Source organism: Acomys minous (assembly GCF_964271855.1).
Source record: "Acomys minous genome assembly, chromosome: 14".
Taxonomy (NCBI): domain Eukaryota; kingdom Metazoa; phylum Chordata; class Mammalia; order Rodentia; family Muridae; genus Acomys; species Acomys minous.
In genome coordinates, this window is record NC_140496.1 from 92,864,834 (window position 1) to 92,887,574 (window position 22,741).

The 22,741-nt window shown below is 44.3% G+C and overlaps 1 protein-coding gene across 2 annotated transcripts; it reads left to right on the forward strand.

The window, feature by feature from the left end:
* Positions 1-6,162: 6,162 nt before the first annotated feature.
* LOC311583635 (all-trans-retinol dehydrogenase [NAD(+)] ADH7) lies at positions 6,163-21,115 on the forward strand. 2 transcript variants are annotated; one of them, XM_084757408.1, is made up of 9 exons: positions 6,163-6,305; positions 10,205-10,306; positions 11,499-11,637; positions 12,067-12,154; positions 12,251-12,467; positions 14,246-14,506; positions 16,014-16,149; positions 17,843-17,981; positions 19,891-21,115. In XM_084757408.1, the coding sequence occupies exons 1-9, from the start codon at positions 6,288-6,290 to the stop codon at positions 19,913-19,915; spliced, it is 1,125 nt and encodes a 374-aa protein (XP_084613534.1). In that variant the 5' UTR covers positions 6,163-6,287; the 3' UTR covers positions 19,916-21,115. The 2 variants fall into 2 exon arrangements, with proteins under 2 accessions (XP_084613534.1, XP_084613535.1); XM_084757409.1 differs by lacking the exon at positions 6,163-6,305 and adding an exon at positions 6,370-6,407.
* Positions 21,116-22,741: the final 1,626 nt, after the last annotated feature.

Here is a 22,741-nt window from a genome sequence, read left to right on the forward strand (position 1 = left end):
TCTTTCTTTTCTTTCTTTTTCTTTCGTTCTTGCTAAGAACAATCAGCTCTGGCACCAAAAGAGTTAAAAAAAAAAACTCAAAAAGTTCAGAGTCTCTTGCTGGTCACAGAGAACACCAGCCGCAGAAATTAAGTTTTATGCCCTCAGTGAAAAGCCTGCGGAATCACTAATCACCTACTCTGCACACCTCCTTCCCAGGCTCCCCCCTGGCCTGTCGAAGCTGGCTTTTGACAAGTAAGTATGATTGTTCCTGAAGAGTTGGGCCCCTAGGGAACCTCTGCTTTATCTTCTGGGATATGCCAGGCTTCATTGACATCTGCAAGCAGCCAAAAATGGCGGCGCTGGTGTCAGTGAAAGCAGTCGCGGTGCCTTCTGTAGACTTTTTTTTTCTCCTTTTTTAATTTATTCTTGTTATATCTCAATGGTTATCCCATCCCTTGTATCCTCCCATTCTTCCCTCCCTCCCATTTTCCCCTTATTCCCCTCCCCTATGACTGTTCCTGAGGGGGATTACCTCCCCCTGTATATGTTCATACTCTGGTTTCTCTTCAGACCCAATAAATCTTTCGCCTTCTGTAGACTTAAGGCTACATGTGAGCAGTCCTTGCTATCGGCTGCATTTCCAGCGATCAGTCCATGTGTCCTCCCTCCTCTAAGTGCCGAACTTTGTGTTGTGCTGTCACTTGTAAATGTTTCTGTCCTTTTAATGGCTCACCACCTAGCAAAGGCAAGGCACTGACTGCCTCCCCCACCCTGCTCACCACCTACCATATGATCGCAGCCCACAGTATATCTACGCAGGCCTTGGACTTCCACAAGAAGCTGTGGTCTGCAGACACTTCTGCTGGCATTCTGGGCTCCTACTCAGTGTTTTATTGAGACAAGCCGTAAGGAGAACACTGGACAGAGATGTAAAGAGAGAACAGGCCATGCAGTTGACTTCCCAGTAGGATGCATGCTAACCAGGACTACCACCTCCCTTCTTCCCAGGCCATGCATGGCTCACATCCTTGGGTTTTAGGCAGCTTCCTTCCTAGCTGCTCAGGTGCACTGACACCTGTTGTTCTCTGCAAGGAGCAGCGCCCAGGCCCAGTCTTTAAAATGAGCTGTTAGGCCTTAATAACTAGGAGCCCTTTGCAACATGTTCTAGGCAGACACATGGAACCATTTGCCACTACCAAGCATGGCGCACTTGCGCGTGTGTGCGTGTGTGCGTGCGTGTGTGTTTAAGAGAGAGAAGACCAGAAGAAAAAAAAACCAACTTGGGTTGATTTTTCTCCACAGTTCTTGATCTTCTCAAATTGAAATTCCCATCAATCAGCAGTCAGCTGGTGAACTGGGCAAGCCAAGAGTTTATTCAAAGCACATGTGACATCCCTGTCTCTCTTTGAAAGGCAAATCTTCCTTGGATTATTTTCTTGAGTGGGATGTGCGTGCAAAAGCAAATGTGCCGAAGCTGCCAACCACAGTCTCCATGGCAGCCCTGGGAGCTGGCATCGGGTGCCTAGCAGAGGATTAGCCTCCCACATCAGGACAGAGCTTCAGGCTTTGCCCTGCCCTGCCCCTGGCACGCCTCATCCCCACACGGCCTGGCATAGTCGGAAAAGGTACGAAAGGATGAGTTTCAGCTTGCAACCGGGTTGCTTTCAGCTTTAAGCCCTCAGTGTGGGACTCAGAAAACATGAGAAACAACGACTACAATGAGACCCCACCCTGAAGGCTCAGGGTTTGATAAGGTGGATCACAATTCAGCAATGTTTACTGCGGCGCTGGGTGACTAAGCATTTCTGCACCCGTCAGTAATTACGTTCCATGGGCTCTTTCTGCTGAGAAGAATAACTCAACACACATTGATTTCGATCTCCATGTTCGTGCGATGGCTTTGCCCCTTTGTAACTTTAGAGACAGGGTTATCAGCATTTCCATTTTCACTTGGCGAGTGCCCCTACACCTCCGTCTCACAGACTCCATCTAAGAAACCGCAAATGGGAACACGTGCTTCTTCTTGTGTGTCCCCTTAAGCACTACTGGCCACCACCATAGCTGATGTGTTAGCTAGCTCTTCCGAGTTCAAAGGCTCCTCTCTGTTCCTGCCATCCTTGTGGAACAGGGTAGTCAGACTCCTGGATGAGTTAACGGAAAATAAAAGGAACGGTGTTCTGAGAGACACGAGCTAATGTCCCTCATGCTAACACCACCCAGTGGGTCTCATTCACTCACACTCTAGGCAAGGCAGCTTGAAAATAATAGCAGCCGGTGGGTTTCCGTAAGCCTGGGCCTCTCCCGGTCAGGGTGCTGAAAATTCCGCGTTCAGGGACTCCCTGCTGCTGGACCATCTGATAGGAGACGGACCCACCCCACGGAAGAATCACAGCCGAGAACCGCCCATCATTTCTGAGTTTCAGTAGCAGTTCTGTCAGAGGACTCTCAGTGCCCAAACTTGGAAAAATCTGGAGGCTTCTCGCACTTCGCAGCTAAGCCATGTGAGGACATTTTCTCTTAAGTGGTTATAGCTCAAGCATTTTAAAAAAGCAAAGCAATAACTCAGAATAGTAATCCATACGGGTGGACTCAAGCTAGTGCCAGCATTTGCTTCTTGTTGTGAGTGGAGCAGTTTGCTAGGAGTCGTATGGTCCTCACCACACGGGCACTGTAGCTAGTGTCTCTCCCACTTGCACAGGTGCCCGATGAGCTGACGCAAGTGAGAAGACAGGCCCTGAGCCAACTAAATTGAGCCCCAAACCTTCATTCTTGCAGCGCACTTCTCAGAGTCCTTCCAAGTCCCCAGCAATCTGGCTTGTGTGGTACCTTCAAGATAAGCCCTTTCCAAGACAGACTCTCCTTAACTTTGGGATGGAACACACTCCATCTACTAAAATGGTCATGTGATTTCTGCCCTGAAACCTACTTATGCACTGTTAGGCTAGCTAATTTGCATATACTGAAACTTTTTAAAAATGCACTTTATATCCTGCTTGTAGTCCCATCCCTCCTCCCCTCCCAGTCCCTCCCACCCTCCCTCCCTCTCTCACATGCCCCTCTCCTACTCCTCAGAAGAAGGGAGCCCCCCCCCCCTTCTGATCCACCCCAGCTTACAAGTCATATCAGGACCGAGCGTGTCCTCTTCTCCCGTGGCCTGGCAAGGCAGACCTGCCAGGGGAAGTGATTGAAAACCTGGCAATACAGTCCATGTCAGAGAGAGCCCCGCTCCCCTTCCCAGGGGCCCACATGAACCCTGCGCTGTTCATTAGCTACATCTATGTAGGGGTCTAGGTGCAGTCCACGCAAAAATCCTTGGTTGGTGCTTCAGTCTCAGCAGGCCCCTCTGGGCCTTGGTTAGTTGGCTCTGTTGGTCTTCTTGTGAAGTTTCTGTCATCCCCAGGTCCTTTTTTTCTTCCCTCCACTTTTCCAAAAGGCTCCCTACTCATGCCCAACGTTTTGAGGAGCTGCTGGGTGGAGCCTCTCAGAGGACAACTCTGCTAGACTGACTCCTGTCTGCAAACAGAGCAGAGTATTCTTAATGGTCCAGAGGTTGGTTCTCTTCCATGGGGTGGGCAGGGCATTGGCTGGACTTGACCTTCATCTCTGCTCTCTCTGTTCTTTCTTTGTCCCTGCATAGCTTGTAGGCAGGGTGAAGTTTAGGTATAAGTTTTTGTAGGTGGGCTGCTGTTCCCCTCCCTCTACTAGAAGACTTTTCTAGAAAGTGTCCTCTTCAGTCTCTATGGCCCCTGCTACTAGGAGTCTCTGCTAAAGTCCCTCTCATATCTTCCCAGGAGCCTTCCCAGCTAGGGGAAAGGGATCCAATGGTTAGACAAGAAAGCCAGAGACAGCCCCTGCTCCCATTGTTAGGGGACCCACATGATGACCAAGCTGCACATCTGCTCCATGTGAATAGGGGGTCTATGTCTAGCCTGTGCATGCTCTTTGGTTGGGGGGGTCAGTCTCTGTGAGACCCCATGGGTCCAGGTTAGTTTACTCTGTAGGTCTTTTTGTGGTGTCCTTGACCCCTCCGGCTCCCTCACTTTTTAATTCCGTGTCCTTCAGATGAGGCAGCTGCCCCATCGGAGAGCTACGTTTTAGCTATGTGCTGCCCATTCCTTTTCAGTGTGTTCTGTTGTTTCTCCCTCCTTTTTGGCTTTCCTGTTGCCTCCTTTGTGCTAGCCAGTGCTCTCTGGTCTCTCTCTGTTTAGAATACATCCTACCCTTTGCTACTGGACTTTTCTCACTCGTTGCAGGGTGCCCTGCACACTTCAAGCCACGTATTTTAATTGTAATTTTTGATACAACATCTTTATTTATTCTGTGAGAATTTTGCACATGCATACAATACGATGTACTTTGATCATATTGATCCTCCTATTCCTTCCCTTCAACTCTTCCTGGATTCCATCCCCCACCCCTGCCTCCCCAGCATAAGGATTTTTATTGGGTACTTTGCAACTTTCAGCTTTTGACATTATTTTTTAGCCAGTCAATTCAGAGAGAAATGGAGTGGGAACATAAAGACCTATTTAGCTAATAAGCATCATCTGGTACCTTAACTTGAGAATATTTTACTTTATGTTTAATATGTTATGAGGTTTTGCAAAACCCTTAAGGAGTTAATAAGCTGAGAAATTTTGCCTTTGGGCTAGCACCACCCATGTTGGTGCCCTGTTGCCTTTGGGCCAGCACCACCCATGTTAGCACTCTTTTTCCTTTGTTCAAAAGTAAACAAGCTTTTGCTGCTGGGCTGGGGCTTGCTCTTTGTTTGCAGTTAAGACTCAGAACGTCTGTCACTGTCCATACCTGCCTAACTCTTCCCGCTGAGCCTACAAAGTAGGAAGGAGATTCTCCACCACTGCTGAGAAAACAATGGTGCTTGCTTGCACACAAGCCTGGCCCATTAGCAATGCTTTTAACTGCTGGATTTCATTTAGCCAATGCACTAGAATTACTGATTATAATGACTACTTCTGAATCAGATATAAATGTGTTAAATAAGACTTGCAGTACCCATTGCATTGCATTAGGAGGTTTGTGGTCATGTTTCCCGTTTTTTCAGAGGGTTTTGTTGATATGTAAGGATCTGAACAACACACTCCGGCAAATGCCTTCTGGGTTGGGAAGAGTCCTTATTCTGTATTTCAAAATGGAAGAGTTTTGTCTAAAGACAGGAAGTCTGTGTCACTGTGTCACTCCTGTGGAGTGACATCTTATTAGTGTATGGAGAATTTGCCGGAGGCAGTAGTGTGTCAATGTGACAACTAACCACTGTCAAATAAAAAACACCGTGGACACTCTCCTCTCAAAGGAGAAAGTAGATTTGGGAGGGTCTGGTATTACTGCATTCTAGAAACCAGTGACTTGAAATAGTGAAACAGCTAAATGCTTGCCCAAGTAATACCTTCTGGGAACGCAAAAGCCTCTGTGATAGGAGGATTCTAATTCCTGGATACAGATGTGTGTCAGCAGATAGCATAACCTAGAGCCAGATGGCAGATGCTCAAGTGCAGGGACAGTGTTGTTAGTTTCCTACCTCCAGGACACCTCAAAGTATAGGCATCCTTATTCGTACTTCACACACTCACTATTTCTTCTCAACCCCCACCTTTACTGTTTTTACAGAGTTCTTTGCATCTATTACAAGCATACAAACATACATGCATTCATGCATACATACATACATACATACATACATAATTGTGTGTGTGTCTGTGTGTGTGTGTGTGTGTGTGTGTGTGTGTGTGTGTGTGTGTGTGTGTGTGTTGCTAAGGACTGAGCCCAGGGCAAGACATGTGCTCTACCGTGGAGTCATACCCCTAACCCTCATTTATGTTTAACCACATTTTCTCCAAGTTATATAAGAGTGCAAATACAAGTGCGTAAATGCATCTATAAGATCAGCTGCCCTGCAGAATAGCGTGCGCTTAGAAGCACGTGATGCATTCCTTACCAATTGTACTGAGCTGAACTGATCTAACCTGTTCATATATTCTCCAAAATAAAATAGGGAAGAGTGACATCTGGCCCTTCACAGGAGAGTTGGTTATCCAAAGTTTGTAAGATTCTTATTCTTGTCTAATCATAATGGTTAGTGCTTTTCTTTTCACCACTTGACTTGCAGGAGGGTGGAGCTTCTTGGGTTGGGAAAGTTTTAAGCCTATGAGTCATGTTGCTGAAGGCAGGCAGAACTTCCAAGTCATGCTATTTATTAAAGGCAGAAGATGCTAGTGTTCGTAGCACAGTGAACTGAGCATCAGTCAGAAACGTTCCTGTTTGCAGACTACACACCCAGGAGAGCCAGGATGGGCACTGCTGGAAAAGTAAGGGGAACATTCCACTTGCTTGGCCTCTTGCGCTAACAACGGGGGTTGCTTCTGAGAGCTCTGAGTCCAGTAGAGTAACTAAATGCTTTGCTGAGGAAGGTGAGGTTGTTGTGCTGGCACACATCAGGGAAATGTGGGATACGTTGCTTTAGCATGCCAATAGCAGCAGGATTCGATTGAAAACCACATGCTGAAGGCTCTTCCAGAAAGCCCTGAAGGAAAATAGAGAAGTGTGATTTATATGGACATTCTTCTTAATTTAATTTCCGGCCAGCTGGTCATTTGCTCTGGATAGCAAACTGTTTCCATAGGGGACTTCAATAGTGTCAGTGGTATGTACTCGATTCATGTCTGGAGTCTAATGGGTCCAGGATCTCCTGGGCAGCTGTTGGGGGAAGTGTGGCCTGCTGATGAGGATGGGAAATGATAGCTCGGGAAATGCAAAGTCAACAGCAAAGGAATCACACTCTCCAAGTTTCTGAAGACATGTTTTATATCAACGTAGAAGTGTAAACACTCTCGGAAACTAAGACTGTGTTGTGGATCGAGCAGGCTTATTCCGTCAGAAGCTAACAGAGCCAGCACAGTGACAGTAGCTCAAAAAATGAGGCTGGCTTCTTTCCCCACTTGCAGAGAGGGGTAGTTGGGTGCCTGCTTTAAATGGGTACATAACTGCGTGAGATGTTGGGTGCTTTTATCTGTATTACTTTTAAACAGCTTTGCATTTAGTCTACATTCGCATTTTAAGAAGATAAAAGATGATGTTTACAGTCTGGGTAACACAAGAGAGGACGCACTAGAATTGTAGAACCTAAAATAGCTTTTCTCCCAGAACCGAGGAGAGCTAGAAGGAAAACATCTAAGCTCAAGTCCAAATCCAGTAAAAGCGGATAATCAGGAGAATTAATTTTGCATGGTGGAAGTTAGTAACTTTTCCCATAGGAAGAAATGAAACATAGTTTAAATGAATCTTAAAATTTTTTCAACTCTACACAACCAGCTCTGTGGCCTCTGTCATAGGGATGTCTCGCCTCTGTCAGAGCATTCCCAGCGATGGAGAATTCAGGGCCTCCAGGCAGCACATCCTGACTATAATTAGGAGTGCAGCAAACATGACAAATAGCACGGCAGATTTAGAATCTTGATTTGGTGATGTCACATAGTAGGGTAGCTCACAGGGGCTATGTGCGCCACAAAACTGTTCCGGGGTTTCCATGCATTTCAGAAAGAGAGATTCCCTTTATATCAGTACTCCCCCTGTTAATTTTTTGTTATTTCATTAAAAAAATAAGAGACAATCATATTAGTTGGCCACTGACAAAGTCCCAGGGCCTGTGAGGCTTAAACAATAGAGATTTACTTCTTCATATACCTGGAAGCTAGGATCCAGAGAACACAGTGTCGACAAGACTGGTTTGCTTGGGAGTACTCTTCTTGCTGTCTCTAGGGTCTTGCTGTGTCACTGGATTAGCTTCAGTGACCACACTGTAACTTGATTGCACTGGGAAAGAGTTTGTCCCCAAGCGCTGTACATCAGACTCTCGGGCACCGAGCATCAGGGCTTCAACACAGGAATTTAGAGGAGACCTTGATCTGTTACCGTGCCTAGTCTAGAGAATTTGAATAAGCAGAGTACGTGGGGGAAATCAAGCATGTCCTCATATTCTTGAGCTACCACTGATTTTGTTTTTGCCTGGGTTATTTCCTCTATGCATTCTCCAACAATATTTTATGTGCTGTACTCCTATAAGATATAAATATCTTTAACCTAATTTTCCATCTTAGTAAGCAGTTTCCAGGATCTTACACTGGTTTCTGGAAATGACCTCTAAAGCATATTAAGGTTTTTTTTCTACACTTTGTTATCCCTTGAGGCTGATTCTAAAGATGGAACTGTGGGGTGAAAATGTCAATACATGCTTCTGTGTCTGATGTACTGAGCAAATTGCCCTTTGAAGAGGTGAACCTGAATAGGATTGCCCATTTTACTACATAGACAAACCTGAGTATTCTTGTTAAGTGAAAATTCATTATGAACTTGATGAATAGAGAAATATAGCTTGTTATTTTTACTCTCTTAAGACCAAAAAGGAATGCACCATAATATTTTAACTTGTATTTTTTTTTTTGGTTTATGTTCTCTATGTACATCTCTGGGGCAGAGGAACAGTGAGGTTGGCAGAGCAGTGATGGAGGTCATGATACTTTTGATTAAACTTTCTGCATGTCAGACAGAAAGTGACTTTTACCATCTTCCTTTAAGTATCCTCTCAAGAGCTTCTCTGTGTTCTACTTGGAAAAGCTGCTGCCTCTCAGCAGACAACACTTTCAGAGCATCACACATGCATGTATTTTCAGCACTCCGGAGGCTGAGGCAGAAGGATGATTACGTTTGGGGCCAGCCTGAGGCCTGAGCTTCAGGATGGGACAGTGGGGGATTATCTCTGATGAGCTATTGTTCCCCTTATGACATGTTTATATCATTACTAGATATAAAAGTTACCGCATGTTCTCTGGCACTGCCATTAATGTGCTGAGGGTTCTAGTTCAATGTTGGCCAGATTATACCATGACTGAAAATACTTTCCTTAAACTGGTCATGGTGTCACACACCTGTGGTATGCAGGAGGCAAAGGTAGGCAGATTGCTGTGAGTTCAAGGCCAGCCTGGTTTACAGAGTGAGTCTAGGACAGCCAAGATTACACAGAAAAACCTTATCTCAAAAAACAAAAAGAGAAGAAGAAGGAGGAAGAGGAAGAGGAGGAGGAGGAGGAGAAGGAGAAGAAGAAGAAGAAGAAGAAGAAGAAGAAGAAGAAGAAACTTAGCAAGACAGGGTGCAGGTTAAATCAAGACATGAGTGACTTTCTGTCACTCATTTGTCTCTAGCATGTTTCCAACATTTAATCTCTGTGACAGGTATGGAGCCATCAAAAGGCTTGCATGAGCTGGCCAATAAGCTGAGGGGTAGCTTGTTATGAGTCAGAAAAAATAATATTTTACATTTTGTTTTATCTCTCCCTCTCCCCCACCCCCCGTGTGTGTGTGTGTGTGTGTGTGTGTGTGTGTGTGTGTGTGTGTGTGTGTGTATACTTAATCATTCATGTGCATTTTTCATGGCTCACATGTGGAAATGAGAAGCAAGCTTACAGGCATATTCTCTCTGTCTCTGTGTCTGTGTCTGTCTCTGTCTGTCTGTCTGTCTATCTGTCTGTCTGTCTGTCTGTCTGTCTCTCTTTCTCTCTCTGTCTCTCTCTTTCAAATTTGATAATCTTACTAAAACCAGTTAGCTGAGTAGCTCTAGCAAAGCTACTTAAGTGCCTGACAGCCAATTATTGGGTATACACTAAGTACAAACAAAACAAAACAAAACAAAACAAAAACCAATGCAGAGATGCAAAGACGCAGGTCACTCTCCAGAAACACAGTCACATTTTACCTGCTTCATGACGTCTTACCACAGGCTGTCTCACTGCTTCGCCATTGCTGCATGGTTGTGGATATAATTAAGCACGGGGTTAAAGTCTCACAGACAAATCAACTGCTTTCCGTGGTACAGACTTGTCCTCTGTTACTAAGCAATACACAGGTGACAGCTGCACTTTTGCATCCCATTTGAAATCGTACCAATAGTTTACTGGACTCTTGTATGAATCCCAGGCCTCGCCTCATATGCTGTGTGGTCATGGGCCTGTCATTCCATGTCTCTCACCTACTTTTCTCATGCCATCCATCAGACAAAGATCCGCCCCAGATGGTCTGTAAGGCTTCACACTCTGTCACTGAAGGAAAACATTCTTAGAAAATCAGACCATTACATGTGGCCTTCTGTGAATACTTCTAGGATTTAGGAAGTCTGCGTGGAGGACCAGCACCAATAATGATGCTTGATTTCTTAGGTTATTAAGTGCAAAGCAGCTGTACTATGGGGAATGAACCAGCCCTTCTCCATTGAGGAGATAGAAGTGGCCCCACCAAAGGCGAAGGAAGTTCGTGTTAAGGTAAGAAGGGGGCTTGGAACACATCAGTTTGGAAGGCGAGCTTATTTACATTGAGGGCACCATTGTTGGGAGTATGCCCTTCTTTTAAAGTTGTATGTATTCATTTAGTTAATGTGTGTGGGTGTTTTGTCTGCACATTTATCTGTATACCACATGTGTGCTTGGTGCTGGAGGGGGTCAGAAGTGGGCGTCGGCTGCCCTGGAACTGGAGTTACAGAGATGCAGTTGTGAGGTACCACGGGGGTCCTGGGAATCAAACCTGGGTCTTCTGGAACAGCAGCCAGTGCTCTTAAGTGACTGCTGAGCCATCTCTCCAGCCCAAAGGTTGGCCTCTTAAAAATATTTTTCCTAACTAATTGTCCCATTGATTCATGCATGATGCTAGAGAAGAGGACCTGTTGGCTGTGAAATCCACCAATTAGCAATGCCAATCTAGCTTATTAAAGAGAACATCTGTTGAATTTTTAGTGATGTAGTGTTTGATAGAAAATGATCAATAGTCATTACCAAGTATTGTCTTAAAATCTTCTGGGAGTCACAATGTATTGAGATATGTGTGTATGTACATATATACATATGTACGTATGTATTATGTATGTATGTATGTAGCACAGGGAGCAGATCTTGGGTATCATGTACACCAGGCAATTACTCTCCCAAGGAACTATATCTCTAGCAATGTTTTCACCTCTTGCTTGGGAACAGAGTCTTACTAAGTCACATAGGCTGACCTTGAATTCACTTTGTAGCATGGGTAGGCCATGAACTTGGTGATGCTCTTGCCTCTGTTTCCCAAATACATGATATTACAGGTCTGTGCCACCAGGACCACCTAGAAGACTCTCACTAGGAACTCAGTTAAGCAATAGCTTCCTGCAGTGCCCCGCCCCGCCCCTGACATAGAGATGAAAAGCCCTTCATCTTTGGCTTAGATGCTCCTGTTTAGCGTGGGCCTTTATGAAACCTCTTCCCTGGTAAAAAAGAAGACATCACGATCCAAGCAGGAAGGGAGGCGGCAAGTCCCTGAAGCAATGGACCGATGCCTGATTCAGCTATTCAGCCTTCTTAGCACCAACGTGTGAGAAAATGATGCAGAGTTGGAGAGCAAGTTAAATAGCATCCCATTGTAAAGTGACCCCGTTTGCTGGTTATGCAATGTTGTTTGTTGTTTGTCTGTTTGTTCTAAACACAGATTTTGGCCACTGGAATCTGTCGCACAGATGACCATGTGATCAAAGGAGCAATGGTGTCTAAGTTCCCAGTGATTGTGGGACACGAAGCAGTGGGGGTTGTAGAGAGTGTTGGAGAAGGGGTCACTACGGTGAGACCAGGTATGGAGGCCTTGCTTATGCTATGGAAGGAAACAGCACATTATACCTGGGGGGTTAGCAAAGAGGCTCAACCCAGCTTAAGGAGACACGAGGAGAGCGGATTGTACTGAGTAGTCAATTTGTGAAATCTCAGCCTTACCACACTACTTTGTATTAGAGTACTTTAGACACTTTTGTGTATAATATGGTTCAGTTCATACCTCTTTCATCTGTCAGTTAATTCAATGTAATTAATTATGGTCCTTAAGGTAACAGTCTTGATGTGTCCAAGGCTAGCCTGAAATTCACTATGTAGCCCAGGCTAGGCGGGCCATCTTTCTGTTATTAGTCTCCACTGTGCTAGAATTGCACGCATGAGCTGTCAAGCCCTCTTACTTCAGATTCTAAAGCAAATGAATGACATCTTACATGATATTATTTTCTTTCTAGGTGACAAAGTCATCCCCCTCTTTCTACCACAGTGTAGAGAATGCAACACCTGCCGTAACCCAGAGGGCAATCTCTGCGTTAGGAGCGAGTAGGTGTCATTTTTTTTTCCACCCCTGCCATTGGAGTTCCCCACTATAGTTTCTGGACTGAATTAAGTGATGTGTGCATTTGATGTATCAAACAGTCTGACAGGCCGTGGAGTTCTGGCTGACGGCACTACCAGATTCACATGCAAGGGCAAACCGGTCCAGCACTTCATGAACACCAGCACCTTCACCGAGTACACGGTGCTGGATGAGTCGTCCGTAGCTAAGATCGATACTGTGGCTCCTCCCGAGAAAGCCTGCCTAATTGGCTGTGGGTTTTCCACTGGCTATGGGGCGGCTGTTAAAACTGCCAAGGTAAGAATTGGGGCCGAGTAGCGCAGCTTTGCCTGAGACGCCTGGCAGCCTCTCAGAAGGTGACTTTCATAGAACCCTAAATCAAATTGGAAAGGACACATTTTGAAAACACACAGGCTGCCAGATGAACTGGAAAAAAAAAGGGGGGGAGGCAATCAAAGTAGAAATTGTATTTCTACATACATGAAGCTACAGTTCCTAGATTTACTTTCTGTTTCTGCCACATCTTCCTTGGGTTCAGTCAGTCAAGTTTCAATTCATTCCTAGACTGAATCTCTCTTTTCCCACCAAACATATATTAGTGCTGGTATGTTAGTTGGTGGAAAAGACTGAGCAAAGTGCTGCAGACTGGGTGGCTTAAAAAAAAATAAACATTTATTGTCACAGAGTCCTGGAGACAAGAAGTACAAAATCAAAATGCTGGCAGGGTTGGTTTCTTCAGAGGGCTGCTGGGGAGGGCCCCCTTCAGGACTCTCCTCTTGCCACACCCACGGCTGTCAGCATCCTAGTCTTTTCACCTCATTTCCCCTACTGTGTCTTTTATATCTAAATTCCATTTTGTTTCATAAGAACACCAGTTGCATTGGATTAGGGATGTTCTTGACAGTTTTGTGTTTCTCTAAGAACATACCTGAACATGGATATGTATAAAGAAAACAGGTTTAATTGGCTCCCAGTTTGGAAAGCCGAAACTTCCGGCTCTCGTGGTTCCATCTGTTCTGTTTGGACTTTGGCTAGGGACCCCAGTGGCTTCCTCACAGCATAGAAAACCACCACAGGAGACAGCAGTGTACAGCAGAGGCCATGTGCTGCTTGGGACTCATCTTACCACACCCCACTCTCTGAGAAATTAACCTAGACCCCCCCCCCCAAGAAGTAACCTTTTCTGAGGCCAGCACCTTCAAGGACCTACCCAATTACTATTAGGCCACACATGGTCAGTCACATGGGCACAAAGTCCCCAGCACAGAAGGCCAGGAAAGCCAGCTGTAACTACATCCACACCACCAGCAAACCTTTCCCTAATGACCTCATTGTAACTCAGTGACCTCTGCAAAGACTTTCTAAATAAAACAGATGTTGAGGTGCGAAAGGAAGGTTAATTTTTCAATACATGGGTTGGAGGGTACAGGGGAGACCAGAACAGCTGCTGTGAAACACAAAACAGTGAGTTTTTAAATGATCCTTTGGATTCAATTGTTGTTATTCTTCTAGCAGGAAAGTGACTATGGGCTGATGCCTTCTTTAATCTAGCATAGTACCAGGTAAAAGTCCCAAAGTTGATCTAAGTAGGGTTTCTTCCTTGAATTGCATGTGACATGGAGGTTGGACTTGGCTGAAGAGGAAAAAAAAGACAATATATCTCCAAATGACTCAGAGTCAAGGTTATTCAGGCTGAGGCTGTCAGTCAGCCCAGACCTGAAACAAATCAGCAAGGCTTTGTGGAAAGACAAGAGAGGTCTCCGTGTTTGTCTAACCCTCCTGTGAGAGTGGAGAGGGTTGTGGGTAGGGCCAAGCAGGCTATCAAGGCTGCTGGCCTATGGGTAAGCCTTTAGGAAGGACTTCTGTTAATCTGGCAAAGAATGCTTTGCTTTGCAAACACTTCTTTTCTCAGACATTCCTCTACTTCTAATACTTTCTGTGTCATTGTCATCTGAACAAGTCATCTGGCATACTGGCCCAAGTCATGGCAATTCTCAGAATTCTATATTCCGGAGGACACTGAGATACTTTGCAGGTTTAACTGTTAACCGTGAGAGGGACTTTTCTCTCTACAGGTCACCCCTGGCTCCACTTGTGTTGTGTTTGGCCTGGGAGGAGTTGGCCTGTCAGTAATCATGGGCTGTAAGGCAGCTGGTGCCTCCAGGATCATCGGAATTGACATCAACAAAGACAAATTCCAGAAGGCCTTGGATGTTGGTGCCACAGAGTGTATCAGCCCCAAGGACTCCACCAAGCCCATCAGTGAAGTGCTAGCAGACATGACAGACAACACTGTACACTATACCTTTGAAGTTATTGGGCGTCTTGAAACCATGGTAAGGCTCAAGATTCATGGAACTACAAAGTACCCAAGCTACAAGATGTATTCAGGCTAAAAAGTCATTTTGCCTTGTTAACAATCTACTATGGAAATATCTGTGGCTCAGGGCAAAAACCCACAGGGCTGGTGAGATGGCTCAGTGAGTAAAGGTGCTTGTCTCCAAGCCTGACGACCCGAGATTGATTCTCAGGACTGACACAAGTAGAAGCAGAGAACCAGCCCCCACAAATTTATCTCTGATTTCCACATACACACCATGGCATGCACTCACCCATGCTCACGCCCACACAGAGACCAGTGCACAAAAATGCAATGTAAAATGGAATGGTAACCGTATAGCAACTTTTCCTAAAAAGTCACAACCGAAAGATCAGTTTGTTCTGATCGTGTAAGTATCGTACCATGCCATTTTCGTGTACTTGGGAGGCAAGGAGTCAACCTGTGGCCCACAGTCTTCTTGCGTATGTGGAGGTCTAGGCAGAAGTGATCCCATCTCTTGAATTTGGGATTCTGGCTGGAGAGGGCATGGGAAAGGGGGGTTTCCTAAACGAGGTCTTCTCCAAGTTCTCCACCTGAGCTCGGTTTGTCGCTTTGCCGTGCCTCTTAATCCCCACAGAAAACAGACTTCACTCTGAGCCACACCTCCCGTGTGGCACCCCAGTGCCAGGCTTTACAGAGTTCTTGGAATGGAAAAAAAAATCTGGACTTAAGTAGAATATGGAGACACAGAAAACCAAACAAAAACAGTTTTGCTCATAATTGCAAACAGGTAAAATTTGCGCTGAGGCATTTGGTAACTGAGAAGAGACCTTCAGTTCATCACTACTGTCTCATCCCTTTTTTTTCGGTGTCACCTAGAATTTATCCTGTAGCAATTGCAGCATTCTAGGTAGTACCCTACAAAGCCAAGAGCCAGATTCATCATGAAGTCTGCTGATTCTGAGGTGGTGCTTAGAGGTAGTGCCACCTGAAGCACGCAGTTGTTGCAGCCTATTGAATATTTACAAGCGTGGATAAGTGAGAGAGTAACTGATCAAAGACGTGGGCCTACCCTCAGAGAGCTCACCAAGAAAAGGAACTCTTCTGCCTCATAGTTGAGTATTTGATTTAATTTTCAGACAGAAGTTTCAAACGGTCTAATTGATTAATTCAATTTCACTTAGCTCAGATAACCTGAGGCTTTATCTGAGGTGTTGATGTTGTAGAAGCATCATGAGGACTTCCACTGTGTTAGTCAGGGAAGGTGGACTGAATGTGCTAAGAATCTCCAGCACACTGGCCACAGCAAAGGCTACTTCATATCTCAAGAGGCACATGCCTGCAGGAGATTTAGTACTACGGAAGAAAGCTGCATTGAGAATTTTTTAAATCAAGTAAATACTGAAGCCTGGGAGCCTAGTTTGATCTTGTAGTCAGAAGTCATGGTTCCTGCTGGCCATCTGTTGGCCGTTTCTGAGCCCATGATCTCCCTAAGCAATAGTCCCCTTCATTTTAAATCTCAGGTTGACGCTCTCTCATCTTGCCATATGAACTACGGAACCAGTGTGGTGGTGGGAGCTCCTCCATCAGCTAAGATGCTCAGCTATGACCCAATGCTGCTCTTCACTGGGCGGACATGGAAAGGCTGCGTCTTTGGAGGTGAGAGTGGCTGGACAGCGGGTTGTGACTTTGCCTTTCCGGCCTATCAAGTGCAGGGTCAACCCTAGTGAGCACGCTTTAGATCAGTCTCTAAAGGCCTGAATAAAAGCACCAGATATGTCTCTACTGGGATGACTTCCTCTGGTTGCACCCATTGCTCTACACACACACACACACACACACACACACACACACACACACACACACACACACAAGAACACTCACGGAAGAGACCCTGCTGTGCTCACAAAGACCTTGGCAAACGTTCTGTGCCCAGAGACCAAATAAGTGAACAGATGGAGTGTCACATTTTATAGGGACAGTCCAATATCTCACCAGAGCAACCAAGAAGCAGTAAAGATGATGGCAGAATCACTCTCCTGCAGCAGGTAGTACAGGAACACTTTCAACCCCTTCCTACAGAGTCTCGTTCGCTGCTACCTACGTGGAGCACAAGGCACGCCTCATATTAGACTCTTGTCTTATAGAGTGTGAGCGGGTAGCCATTTGAGCACCTGCTGAGAGTCTGAAAAGGAGAAAGATGATTGTTCCTGGATGAGAGACATATATAATTTGCTGGAAAATGCAAAGAAAAATATTAATGAGATTATATAACATTAGAATTACTATTGATGTTAACAAACTAACTATAAGAGGAGTCATTTCACATTTATTATATGTTGAAAGTTTCACAGAGGGCTGGGAGGAGGTGGTTCTGGGACAACATACTTCCTGCACAAGCCTGGGGACCCAAGTTCAAATCCCCAAGACTGTAGAAGGAACAGGTCGGGGGCTAGTGGGTGGTGGAAATCACGAATAGTCGGGGGCAGGTGGAACCTGCATGGCTTTACAGCTGTTGCTGCAGTCCTTTCTACCATCAGTTGTGTTTATCCCATAGTGACAATGACACTCTTAGTTGTATGTTTACAGAACAAAATCCAATATTGGATATATATTAGACATTCCGAATTTGTGTGATGCTTTGAGGAACATGTGCCACTGGTTGGCAGCTAGCTATGAGTCTCAAGAAAATGTCCCACTAGAGACAGAAACTTAAAAGTTGTAAATAGAGTTCATTAACTGTCATTAAGACAGAGGAGATTACCCTAAGAGACACAGACCACGAGGAGAAGAGATCTAAGGACCAACCCCAGAGTGCATTAGAAGGCTGGGGGATGTGAAGGGTAGAAGATTGGTGGTGATGATATGGCCGGAAGCAGGTGAGCAGAGGGAGAGATGGAGAAATCAGCCACCAAAACACCGCAGAGTACACATTAGTTCAGGAGTCATAGTGGACCACTGAGACAAAATGACGGTGGGGGTAGCCTCGACTAGAGAAACATCAGCATGCTGGCGTGTGAATCTATGTAGAGTGAGCTCACAAGACAATCAGTGGTACCAGAACCAGAAACAGTGGGTGGGAGGCAAATTTGTCTGTGGTTCTGTACAACGCAGAGATGTGGAACAGCTGCAAGGAGATAGAGGCATGGGGAAGGGTTTTGTCAGCCTTTGCTTCTTACGATGGGAGAAATACAGCTCATTTATATGTTGGGAAAAGCTCAACTGGGCGGGGTGGTGGTGGGGGTGGTGGTTAAATGACAGTAAAGCTTAAGAGAGATGACACAGATATAACTCCGTAAGATCTGAGGGTCATCTAATGACGTGTAAAGAACAAATGTGAATTCACTCACAGGTTGGAAGAGCAGAGATGATGTACCCAAACTGGTGACTGAGTTCCTGGAAAAGAAATTTGACCTGGGCCAGTTGATAACCCACACCTTGCCTTTTAAAGACATCAATGAAGGATTTGAATTGCTCTATTCAGGGCAAAGGTATGTGTGACTTTTGACTCTTTTCCACAGGATCCTTTTAAAGGTTGGTATTTATAAGTATGCCCCCTTTATCTCCATTATTTTGGATTATTAAGCTATCCACATGAACACAGCTACTCACTTCTTTCTACTCCTAGAATGCTGTCCTAGCTCTTTAAGATCCCCTGGACCTCAGTTTTTCATACCAGGTGGATCTCATTGGCCATTTAAAAAAAAAAAAAAGCTTATAAAGCTGCTGGAATTCTCACGCCATGCCGTGACTAACTTCTTTACTGTTCCCAGAGCTCTTTTGCAACTGTGCTTGTTTTCTTTCTTGCCATATTCAGCTGATGAAACAAAGGTTACAAAAGACAAATAAATAATATCTGGTCTCATGGGAGTGGTGCCAGGGCTCACTGTGTTCTACACAGGCCAGACTTTGCACTCAAAGCCCTGCAAGCTCCAGGTAAACAGTGAGTGCTCCTCCAGGTTAACAGTGAGTGCTCCTCCAAATAAACAGTGAGTACTCCTCCAAATAAACAGTGAGTGCTCCTCCAGGTTAACAGTGAGTGCTCCTCCACATTAAGTGAGTACTCCTCCAGGTAAACAGTGAGTGCTCCTCCAGGTTAACAGTGAGTGCTCCTCCAAGTAAACAGTGAGTGTTCCTGGCAAGAGAGCCGTTCTTCCTCTGAGCACTGGGCAAGAACCAAATGGAGTGTGAAGAAGTCAAATTTCAGCTACCCTTTCCTTATAAATATATCTTGGACCTATCTACAAGATCAAAAAAGATGACATCCATTGGTTGTATAAATACTGAGAATCTATGGCGTGCAGTGGGTTTGGATCCTGCTAGTAATAGGAGCTAATGTTTCTTTTCAATGTTCTCTCCATGCCTGGTGCAGCCTACAGAGTCATAACATTGTGTACATATGTTTAAATTTTAGTTTCTAAATGTGGAAACAATGAATGGCTTCCTCCTAGAAAAATGGCAAAACTCATTTATTCACATGAGCAAAGCTAATACTTTAATATGCCTTGAAAACAACCGCTAGTTGTTTCCCAAGCCAACAAAATTACTTTCACAAATCTTATTCTACCATCTCCCTAATGTAGTAGTTTCCCGAATGACATTTGTAAGCGTCAGCCCCTCAGTTTCCCTGACGTCCTGCCTAGGACCCCTAGAGTGTTCCAGTCATGCCAACCTCACCAGGATGATTCATTTCCGCACTTAAACAGAGATTGGCATTTATTCTGCATCTTCATCCTGACTTCTGGCCAGTGTGTCCAACGCGCTGCTGAGCCCTGCAGGCAGCCCCTCCTCCTCTTCTCTGCCAGTGTCTCTCCTCTGCCCTGCCTAAGATCAGTGTCTTGACTCAGTCTGATCGTGGCTGTTTGCACACGCTGACATAGTTACTTAGTGGGCCTCCTGCTTTCTGTTTTGCAGTCCTAGCCAATTCTTTAGTGGCAGCAGATGCACTCAGGCTGTCCTCGGGCATCAATGTCTTACAGTGGCTTTATTACTGAACTGAAAGCCCACTTTAATTTTTTAAGTTATCTAATATGCAGTAACTAAAAATGCAGCACTCATTCTCCCTGGGCCCCTGAGAAAACTCTGGAGATACAAAGGGAGTAGGTCTTGCCTCCTTTGACCATCTCTTGGGCATCAAGAAATCTACATCCTCTGGACTGTCTTTCTTTAAGGACAAAGGGCTGTGGCCTTAGTCTCATGTTGGTTCCCTACCAGAACGCACAGAAGGCATGGACCTCAAATCCAGAGAGCCCTCCCATGACAGAATTAACCATGGCATTTCTATAATAATAAAAGTTTTTTCTTGATTGAATAACATACACACAATCACACACACACACACACACACACACACACACACACACACACACACTGACTGAAAGCTATTGTTTTCCATTTCAGCATTCGGACTGTCCTGACATTTTGAGATCCCGAGAGCTGTGTGCTCTGTGCCAGCTGAGACCTGAAGCCTCCTCCCTGACAGGGCTCGCTGAGATCCCCGGTCCGTGTCAGAAATGAATGCCGACGCAGATTTGGAGACGATATAGAAGCTTTGTAGACTTTTATAAACCTTTATGAGTTTAATTTAGTGAGTGCCTAAATCTAGGATTAGGAAATAACTCAATAGTAAGTAACATCAAATGTTTTAGTTTGTGTTTCCTAAGGCTATCATCCTATATTTTTACAAACATATTCTTGGATTTCCATTTGTTGGAGTAAGGATTGTTTCAGCATTTTACCCAGTTGTTGTGACTTAAAACAGATGCAGCATGTGGAGACGCAGTAAACACATTTTTAGAGAAATACCCATCAAACCAGAACTACTCATTCTGGTTTGTTTTTAACAGAAATACTTTTAAAACATGTTGTAAATTAACTTGAATTAACTTGTGAAATAGCACACATAACTTGATTAGATTAAGAAAGAAATTGGGAAATGGAAAGGACAGGCACAATTTTCAATGATTAACTTTAAGAATTATCATTATGTAACTTTGTGATATGCCTGGGGTTATTTGTCAGTGTGTGTTAATACAAGACAAAAAATTTAAAGTAGCAATTAAATATGAACCATAGTGACAGCCACATTGTGATATTTACCACAATATTCAGTTTAATAATGTAGAATTACAAGTCTTTAATTATACAGTAATAACTACTTTTAACATGAAGATGTTTTTAGTTTGCTATAACTACACCCCTGCTTGTATCTGCATCTGTTTGTGAACATGTGGGTCCATATAATATGCATCAAAATTTCATTATGATATATATCAGACTGACCTAGAACTCTCTCTATGGAGCCCAGGATAACCTCAAACTAGGATTGCCAGCATGCACACTGGCTGAAAGTTCTTAATAAAACCAAGAGCCACACAAAATGACTTGTAGTGACAAGTATGTTTGAAAGGAGTGATTTTATTTCATTGCTGAGATTTTGATGTTTGTAGAGTACTGAAGTATGTGGAAACAAAATGATGCATAAGAAAAAGAAGTTGAATAGGAATAGCAGAAATCTGAGATTTCCATATATTGACATAGTATAGGTTGACAAGGCCAGGTCACTATGAGCCATATACATAATACATATTTTCCAATAAAAAGTGACTTGAACCCAAATGACAAACAGGCTTCTTTATTTTTCCAAACTCATTTTAGGAGCCCTATGTTTCTCTGATAAAAAAAAAAAGTAGACAGGAGACACACACACACACACACACACACACACACACTCTCTCTCTCTCTCTCTCTCTCTCTCTCTCTCTCTCTCTCTCTCTCTCTAAAAATGCACACCTCTATGCCTAATAACTTAGGGGGGAAGTCTCAGTGAGGCACTAGAGAGATGGCTCAGTAGGGAAGAGAGCAAGCTCCTGCAGAGGACCCAAGTTCTGTTCCCAGCCCCAACACTGGTTGGCTCAGAGCTGATTGTAACTCCAGCTTCCGGGGACCTAACGCATCCTTCTAGTCTCAGGGACACCTGGACTCATGGGTGCATACCTCCTCACACGCATACTTAAAAATAATGGGTTTTGTTTAAAAAAACTCCTCAGTAAAATACTATAAAAGTAAAATACTGAACCCTACAAGGTAAGAATGGTAAGTGGTTCCATACTCCACTATTAAATCGGGTTATTTGTTTCCTTGATGTTCACATTTTCAAGTCCTTTGTACATTCTAGTCAATAGCCTTCTGTCAGATGAGTAATTGGTAAACACTTTGCCCATCATGTAGGCTGCCTTTTTGTTCAAATGATGGTGTTTTTCAGGGTACATAAGCTGCTATGAGGCCCTATTTCTGTGCTGTTGGAGTCTCGTTCAGAAAGTTGTTTCCTGTGCCAACGAGTTAAAGCCTATTCCCTACTTTCTCTTCTGTAACATTCAAGGTATCGGGTCTTCCCCTGGGGGTTTTCATCCACTTGGAGTTGAGTTTTGTGCAGAGAGATAGATATGGATTCATGTTCATTCTTCTACACGAAGCTTTCGAGTTTGACCAGCACCGTTGGTTGAAGACGCTGCCTTTTCTCCAGTTTATAATTTTGGCTTCTTTATGGTATCTGTAGGCCTGGGTCTTCAGTTCTGCTACACTGATCCGTGTGTCTGTGTTTATGCCAATACCATGCTCTTTAAATTACGACAGCCCTGTAACACAACTTGAACTCTGGACTGCTCATCCCTCCAGCAGTTCTCTTATCGTTCAAGGTTGATTTGATTATCCAGGTGTGTGTGTGTGTGTGTGTGTGTGTGTGTGTGTGTTTCCACATAAAGCTTAAGTTTTATTTTACAATTTCTGTGAAGAACTGTGTTGGAATTTTGATGGGGATTGCTTTCAGTAGAATAGCTATTTTCACATTGTTTATCCTACTTATCCACAAGCATGGACAGTCTTTCCATCGTCTGATGTCTTTTCAAGTGCCTTAAAGTTTTATTATACAATCCTCTTTCACTGGCTTAGAGTTATCCCAGTATATTTTTGAGGCAATTATGAAAGGTATTGTTTCTCTGATTTCTTTCTAAGTATATTTGTCATTTGTATATAGGAAGGTTATTGATTTTTTTATGTGTTAATTTTGTATTCAGTTATTTTGCTGAAAGTTCTCAAAAGATGAAACACAAATGGCCAAGACATGCTTTAAAATGTTCACCATCCTTAGCCCTCAGGTTAAATTCAAATTAAAACCACACTGAGATTTCATCTTACCCCATTCAGAATGGCCAAGAATAATAACACAAATAAAAGCAGCTGCATGCTGGCT

What these genes read in the sequence shown, in the direction of transcription:
- LOC311583635 (XM_084757408.1), top strand. An exon ending in CGAAGGAAGTTCGTGTTAAG is followed by an intron (nt 10,307 to 11,498) that starts GTAAGAAGGGGG and finishes TTCTAAACACAG; the next exon opens with ATTTTGGCCACTGGAATCTG. An exon ending in GAAAGGCTGCGTCTTTGGAG is followed by an intron (nt 16,150 to 17,842) that starts GTGAGAGTGGCT and finishes ATTCACTCACAG; the next exon opens with GTTGGAAGAGCAGAGATGAT.